The following is an 8,285-nucleotide window of genomic DNA, read 5'->3' as shown; positions in this document are numbered from 1 at the left end:
GCACAGAATAACAGTCCCCACGGAGAAAAGCAAAAGCTTTCCTCCCCTCGCTTTTTTGAGGCAATTTCAGCACTTTACTCAGGAGATAATAATGTCTGGTTCCTTCTGGCTGCCTAGCGAATTCTCAGGTACATTTGTGGAAGAAACCCTTTTCTTTCTTTTAGAAGATGCAAAGTCGTAGTTTTCTACTGTGTTAACTCTTTCTTTATGTGAAAAATGCAATGGCATTTCCTAGGGAGCTAATATCTTACCCCACCATGGAATAAACCATTGATCCCATCCCTCTCCCCACACTGAAAGATGGAAAGAAAGTATTTTCCTGTACTTAAATGTGCAGTGGCTTATTGCACTGGAGACTGAGCAGAATTCACCTTCAAATACCTTCTCATTTACTCTCCCCCGGCTAAGGGCAGGGCAGTGCCTGAGTTAGCCCTGCACCTCTGCCCTTCTCTCCCCAGCACCCACAGATAGGGTATTTCACCCTCTCGCGGTGCTGCTGCCACAGATGAAACTCTCTTCGCTCCGTGTAGGATCCCTTTAGGATCTGCCCCTTTCCAAAAGGAGTTCAGCAGCCCCCGCCGTTGTTCCGAGGACAATTCAGAAACAAAGGTCAAGTGTAACAGCTTTGCTCATCCTTGTAACCGAAATAGGGGAGAGGGCTGTTTCCCCATAGTTGTGTCCTCACACAGCCTGGTCACTGTGAATCCTGGTACAGCTACATTTTATGCTCTATTTCTTCACATTTTTCTGTGCTTGCTGTATTTGTTTCTATTTATACCTCTCATCTCGATACTGCACTGTTTGCTGTCGATTCCTGGGCTGCTGCAGGGCGATCTCTGCTCCTGCCTGGAGACTTACTTGGCAGTTGGTTTATGTCTCAATAAAAGCTCTCAAAATTCTTTAATTCCATCTCACACGCTGCAGTTTTGCATCTCTGGGTAAACATGATTGTCGACATTTTCACGAATACGCGAATTTTTGAAACTGGACTTTTTGATGTTGCCAAAATAGTGGGGGGGGAAGCGCCAAAGCAGTTTCTGAAAGCACACCCGATACTACAGTCCTTTTTAGGTGTCAGGATTCCCTATTAATAAGACTTGCTTTATATTATTTTCTCCTCACTCAGTAAGTATAAAGACTTCTGGAGGAAAGCCATTCCCCAGCAGCCAGGCACCTTTTGTCAGTGACAAACCCTGTAAGGTGCGTGTAACCCACCAGCTGACGAATTTCTTTGGTTTCCCAGAGGCTCTTTGTAGTAACTATCAACTTCCTGGGATAATAGAGAGCAATCCTTGCTTTCAAAGTATTTAACTAGGAATTTCAATTGATAATGTTGTTTCCGATAAAATGAGGGGCTCACTGAGAAAACGCAGCAGTAAAGTCAGATAAAACACACCTTTAAACCAGACTATCGCCCGTGACTCAGCCGCCGAGGTTTTGGGCATGACCAGGGGGTGATTCGTCCTGGCTTTAACCCTGAACTCCTGGCACGCAATAAAAGCCGCTACTTCTGACTAGGCGGGGCATTTTTCTAGGAAGAGAAGTTGTTCTATCAAGCCACTGCTTAAACTTCGCCTTAGAGTAAATTAAATGCTGATGAAGCTCCAAACGGGTTTGGAATGAGGTTTTTTAGAAGCACAGGTGAAAAAAAACCCCAAACAAACATGAGAAAGCTGGATATTACCTTCTGGTGTAGCACGGAATTCCTCTTTTTGAGAGGAATGGAGAAGGAAAAGTCTTGGAGCATCCTCCAGGACATGAGGAAAGGAAGATGGAGAGCAACACAGAGCGATTTGGGTCACTTCACCTCGGGGACCTGTGGATTACGTTGCTCGGTTTAATATTTCAGGTGGTTTAGTGCTCTTTCTACCAGGAATTTTGAGGGTTATTTCCCCAGTAATGCTTCCTATGTGCTGTGCTGCACCGATTAATGATCATGCACACAAATTTCATATTTCACAGAGGTTTTTAATCAGAACACAGCAGTGTGACAGAGCTTATAGTAAATGTGACAGTTTCAGCAAATTATTTTTTACTTGAAAATGTAGTAACTGATTTTGTGGGGCTAATTAAAAAAAAAAAAGTTAAAAACTAAACTAATGTACTCCCTCTGCTCTTTTAAGTGCTATTTAAAGTAGTATTCATTTTGCATTGATTTAAAACCTTCTATTTTGCACAATTGAAATTTAAACTATTCAAAATGAAGCACTTTAAACTGCCCATCTGTCCAACAAGTAGATCCTGTACAAATGTTAAAAGTTTCATAATAGACTGTTCCCGACAGGGTGCTGAGCATCGTTAGCTCCTGTTGAGGCTGGAGAGGCAAATGAGTTTCAGTCTGGTGAATACTCTCAGCTGTGTTGCAATGGAAAATTTCCAATGGTTAAATTGTGTTTTAGGTGCAAGCAATAACTTAACTTCACTAATATCAAAAGTGCTGCTTCCTAAATGTCACTGTATTCAAATATTCTTGTTTTGTGAGATGCTGTCATTAAAATAGTTTATTTCCAGACAAAACAGAATAGTTGGTGGAAAGCAAATATTACTTAAAGAACATCTAAACTGCACTCAGCAGATGAAGCAACCAGAAATCTTGTACTGCAGCCTTCGTGTCCTCTTGCCTCTGACAATGGTTCTCTGCTGCTTGTTTTGAAACTAGAAAAAAACGTCTTGTGCAGTGCACAGTAAACACGAACTACTAAACTGAGCTGTTTAAAACCTCTGGCAATCAAAGAAACACCACTTATACTGTTTCTGGTAACTAAATTGAAAACCAGATTGGTGAAAGTTTAAATACACAAAGAGGAAAAGTGTCATCTACATTTAGAAAGTAAGTGACCTAGTTCTACAAGCTCTTGTTAGTGACAAAATACAGTTACTGCCTAAAGCATCTAAGCGCCATCCACTGTCCTCAGGCCGTCCCCTTTGACTTCCAGCTCTGCCTGTGCAGGTGACCCCTTATTTAAAGGATGTTTTTAACCAAAACAGGACCTCAGACTCTTGAGCCCGACTGAAAGGGGTGGGGGGAGTGAGAAGGGAGGGGTGTGTTGAGAGGTGGGAGAAATCACAGTAAACTATTTCCTTTTCTTAAAAGTCCAGCAACATTAAGCGTGTGAATAGTAGCTCTTGTATTAATGACTTGATACAAATGACCTAAAATAAATTGCAAAAGTTGATACTGGAAAACTAGATATGAGCAACCAACATACACACAGATGAGCCTGTGAGCACTGAGTAAAGTGAAAGGTATAGGAAACTGCTGGGAGCATGGATTTCAAACGTTTCTGTTATCTAAAAACCCACCTCTGGAATTTCTTGAGACTTACACTACCAGCTGTTCAGGGGGAAAAAAAAAAAAAAGTGGCAACAAATGCCGTTAAAAAGGAGGGAAACACCCCAAAAAGTCTGCATGCCCTCACGTCCAAAGGAGACCCCGTCCTAGCAGGGTTCAGTCCATGCTGGGGGGGAAGGAGCTGCTGGCCTCCAGGAGCTCCACCACGGCCGCCCTCCTGTACAGCTTGGCCAGGTCGTAGGCGGTGGCCCCCCGCTTGTTCTGGTGGCCCACCTTGCACTCGGAGCGCGCCAGCAGCAGCTCCACCACCCGCACGTGCCCCTCCTGGGCCGCCAAGTGCAAGGGCAGGTTGCCGTCGTTATCCTCAATGTTAACATCGGCTTTGAACTCCAGCAGAGTCTGCAAAGTGTCCAGAAACCCCTCCCTAGCTACGTCGTGGATGACAGCGAAGCCGGTACTGTCTTTCAGGTTGGGGTTCGCCCCGTTACTGAGCAGCCGCCGGGCGATTTCGGGGTTCCCGAGTTTCATCACCTATGAGAGAGAGAGGAGAATTGGATACCGCGGGTGGGGGGATTGCTCCAGCACTGCCTCCCGTCCTCACTTCTCATCCCTGGCTTTCGTCAGAGCCCAGTTCTCATTTAAAGCAGACAGAAGAGCCTCGCTGTAAAACTAATGACACACCAGAACGTCTAGTTTTTAATGTATTTGTTACTGAACTCGGTGAAACTCTGAAAGATGTTATCACTTCGGTGGTCATAGCTTTCTGCCTCAGAGAGATTAATGCCTGAAATAGCATAGAATGGGATAAAACAGCTTTTTTGTTTTGTTTTTTTTTTTTCCCCCCCTAATGAGGATCATCTCAGTTTCTTAACATATAAAAATTAGGTATAGTTCGGTTTTATTTGCCTAAGTATTGAGACACCTCTGCATTACTGTTTAATCTTGTTAAATAGCAAATATAGGGTCTCTGAGGAGCAGATATTTTACCTCAGCAACAGCAAATGTAGAATGTGTTTTTACAAGCTTTCAGGTGTTTACATTGTCTGTACATTATGATAAAACAAATATTTGGACTGTACCATAGCTCTGTCTGTTGAGAAACACAAATGCTAAAAGAAATTCTTCTCCCCAATATTCGTGTTTCATTAGGTGACCCAAAAAGGAAAAGTCAAAGGGAATGTTTCAAAATTACAGAAGTTCTCTTCTAAAATCAGTATATTATATTATACTTTCATAACCTCTCTATAAGTAAACTGTGGCTATGTTCTGTTGTTAAAACATCCCTTAAAAAATATACAACAACAACAATAATTGGATTTTCTGACTGTTTCTCAGGGAAAAAAAAAGAAAAAGCTTCTTTCAATTTTCTCAATTGCACCATAAAACTATCATAATTAGAACACAAATCTCTCTTATTTGTAACTTAACAGCTTGCACCGATTTCCTTGTAATTCCTCATTTTTTGTTTGCACACTTTCCAAAAACGAACACTGTAATGTACAATGTGTAATCTCCAGCCTATACGCAGTATTTTCCTGTCCTTGTAACTAGTCTCATTGTAAGTATAAAATTCGAAAAAAACTAAACTCTTTTCTATTTCCTTAGAAAGAGATCCACACATCGATTTGAAAATCTTGGTTAAAAAAAAAAAAATCAGCATAAACAAGCATTACAGTGCATTAGATTTAGCATAAGGTACAATTTCTACAGGGGTTTGCTGAAAATCTCTCCTGATGAAAAATATATATTAAGTTTTTTAAGAAAAGCCAGTTATAATAAATACATTTATGTACAGCGTTTGAAGTGTAAAGCAGCCTAGCATGTTATAACCACAGACAGGAGCAGAAGTGCAGATAAGACAGGCTGGGATTCAGGAAAAGAGATCTCTCTATGCCCCAAGGCTTCCAGCTCCTGACTGCCACTTCTTTCACTTCTGACGAGAGATGGAAGCGATGTTAAAAGAAAACAAGATCATTGTGATCTCTCTTTGTTTAGTGAAATCCGGACATTTTGATCTCTTTTTGAGAGCCCAGGCTGTATTATTTGTGAATTCAAAACATATATTTGGGTTAAGTGGGAGTTTTCAGTGCTCAGGCCAGGGGACTGAAGTGTTCAGTTAAAGATGTGAGGGGGAGAAAATCCCATAAAAGGTGGTGCTTTTTGGCTGTGGGCTACAACTGAACAGCAAATGTCCCCTATATTTGCAAGGTTATGCTTGGGGGGAGGGAGGCGAAGAAAGAGAAAGCATTAATTGAATAAGTCTGACGAAGAGCATTAGGGCAGGAGATGTATTTGAGGCCTGCATAGGTGCACTTCACCAGAAATAAAAAGGACAGAGCAAGATAAGCCGAGTAGCTGTTTAATTAAACATAAATGAAGAGGAAAAATATAAATTAATTGACATTAATATAGGAGCATTCTCTCCATTGTAATTGAGAGAGAGATTACAGACAGATTATCTCAGTCTAGCAGAGTGCACTGACAGAGAAGTCTTTCGAGCGTGGCCACGCACCCACAGCACATTTCAGGATGATACATATTGAAAATAAGTTGACAGATTCTCCTGTTTTGATTTTTGTTGTGGTTCATTAGCTCAGTTGTTATTAGGCACCCCTAAGAAGTATCGTTAGGGCACGGATGCATGTTTAATATAGCTGGATGCTATGTCATTGTGTAAAATATACCTTAATTCAGGATATGGACAGTTAGCTGCTTTTAGAAAAAAATATCCAGCATTACTCTAGGACAAATTGTTTTTCAGCCCTTGTCCCGAGGATAAAACAACCAGCTAAATGTTTCCTGCTTTCTTAAAGAATTTAGTTTGTCTAAGTCTTTAATTTAAACCCTTTCACTCTCTTAAAAGTTGCTGCAAGTGCCTGCAGTGCAATGCGATGACCTATTTAGGTGTTAACGGGACAGCGAGGAGCTCACAGATCTCCAGCTTCAGCGAAATTATCAAAAAAAGGGTCATTCCTGCATTATTAGCAAGAGGTGCTTATTTTCCAGCTCTAACATTTTGATATTAAGCCAAAAAGCTGTAAATATCTCGAGTACATTCACAGGTTCTATGCTGTTTGAAAATCCACTTTCTGAAATTATTACCATGGTTTTGGGGGAAGGGGGGAGAGGGGTTAAAAAACGATTTTACTAATGTGTAAAATGAAAAAGACCTACAGCTCCACTTCCACATTTCATTACTTACACCTTAACTACAAATAACCACACTTATTTTCCCTCTGGATTTATAAATCACATCTTTCATTATTTGGTAGGTATTCTAGCCTTTTTGCCATCATTATCTGATAATATTAAAAGCAAAATCTTTCATCAGCTCCAATAGTTAGCAGTTGGACAGGTTCCAACTCCTGCCTGCACAACTACACAGTTAAAAATTAGGACACAGCACCCTATACGATCAGAAAGGAAATAACTGGAAGCAGTGCCCTGCCAGCCGATCCGAATAAAACAAATTTTAAAGTCTTAATTATGAATAAAAAAGCAAGTGATTCAGCTGGAACCCCGACTCGCAGGGCTAGCTTTTAATGTACATCGGAGGTCCTCGGTTCTGAGCAGCATGCTTCCCAATGAGAAAGGTCATTCCCACAAACAGAGCATAAAGGAAAAGTATCATCCACAGCAGATCCCAGAACCCAGACGAGCCACGCTTTAAAAGCACATTGCAAGGAAAAAAAAAAAGGAAGAAAAAAAAGATATAAATCCTAAGCTTCAGAGAACAGAACATTTGTGTTTACAGACCTGCTATGAAATCCTGCTCACCTAAGCTGATTTCTTTTCATCTCAGCTCTCTCATTCCTTGCCTCCTCCCCACGAAGTCACAAAATATTAGCAAACTCGTAGCCCGTTTGACATTGAGGGTGATCCCCAATTGAAAGAATGGTTTTGACCAGTTTTATTTCAAGTACGTCATTTTAGGGAGTTGGAGCCACTAAAAGTTATAAAATATGGCATCCAACGAGTTTGAAAAACCACTCGAATTTCATCCACCAGCCTGCTTAAAATGTTGTCTTTTTTGGAAACCCGGGTCACGTAGGTACCAGTGATGAAATATTTTCTCCCTCTCTGGATACCAACCTGCAGCGCAGTCCTCCCAAATCCATTTTGTGCATTGACGTTTACATTCTTTTGCAACAAATTAGTAAGTTGCACTAGGTCCCCCTTGGCAGCCGCGGACGCCAGCTCGTTCCCAGAAGGCTCGGCCATTCTTTAGGGTGACTGACGATCGGAAAAAAGATGAGATTTTTTTTTTTTTTTTAACCAGGCATGGCATCGGAGACTGACAGAAGGATTGGGATGGTTAATCTTCTGGAGTAAGACCTTGTAGTAAATACTCGTAAAAAACCTCCTTGCCAAGAGCCCGCCCCTAACTCACACGTGATTATTCAGCAAAACTGCAGCTCCACTTGAAGGAAGATTTCTTTGGTTCCACATATAGAGCAACTCTTATTAAAGACTTTGGCCACTTTCGCGGCGGGGGGAATAGATTAACAGCTATACAATATATTGTATATGTTATAGGTAACATATATACACGTACACCGGAGACTCACTCAGACCTGAGATCTTGGAAGAAGAAGACAACCCACCCTGTTCACAGTCGGTTTCTGAAACTTAGCAGCAGCAGCAGCTCCGAGGAAAGATCTGTAGCAGTGTGCATCCAACTCCCGCTCGGGATCCCCCCTTCATCCCACTCCGTCGCCTTAGTCCGGGCCCAGCAGGGAAGGAAAGGACGAGCCGCGCCCGGAGAGGGCCGGGTGCGGCGGCGGCGACTATCCCGGCGCCCAGCTCGCTCCCTGGGTGCTCTCGCTCCCCGCAGCAGCAGCAGCAGCAGCAGCAGCTTCACTCCCGCGGCCCCGCGCAGCCTCCGCGCAGCGGGCGGGCGCGATCCCGGCCGGCGGCCGCCCCCGGCGGCGGCGGCTCCGGAGCATCCAGGAGGGCGGCGGGCGGCGCGGGGGGGCTGCCGCGAACCGCCGCC

The 8,285-nt window shown here is 42.8% G+C and overlaps 1 protein-coding gene across 1 annotated transcript; it reads right to left on the bottom strand.

The window, feature by feature from the left end:
* Positions 1 to 1,947: 1,947 nt before the first annotated feature.
* On the bottom strand, positions 1,948 to 8,204 carry CDKN2C (cyclin dependent kinase inhibitor 2C). Its single transcript, XM_042030664.1, has 3 exons — positions 7,897 to 8,204; positions 7,385 to 7,525; positions 1,948 to 3,823 (listed from the first exon to the last, which is right to left on the bottom strand). Exons 2-3 carry the CDS (start codon positions 7,511 to 7,513, stop codon positions 3,449 to 3,451), a joined length of 504 nt encoding a protein of 167 aa, XP_041886598.1. The 5' UTR covers positions 7,514 to 7,525; positions 7,897 to 8,204; the 3' UTR covers positions 1,948 to 3,448.
* Positions 8,205 to 8,285: the final 81 nt, after the last annotated feature.

Source organism: Corvus kubaryi, unplaced genomic scaffold (assembly GCF_017639235.1).
Source record: "Corvus kubaryi isolate FWS band 111438036 unplaced genomic scaffold, C.kubaryi_AGA036_p1.0 37334, whole genome shotgun sequence".
NCBI lineage: Eukaryota > Metazoa > Chordata > Aves > Passeriformes > Corvidae > Corvus > Corvus kubaryi.
This window is presented reverse-complemented; position numbering and strand designations above follow the sequence as displayed.

What these genes read in the sequence shown, in the direction of transcription:
- CDKN2C (XM_042030664.1), bottom strand. Translation starts at nt 7,513, where the DNA reads ATGGCCGAGCCTTCTGGGAACGAGCTGGCGTCCGCGGCTGCCAAGGGG. An exon ending in TTGGGAGGACTGCGCTGCAG is followed by an intron (nt 3,824 to 7,384) that starts GTTGGTATCCAG and finishes TCTCTCTCATAG; the next exon opens with GTGATGAAACTCGGGAACCC.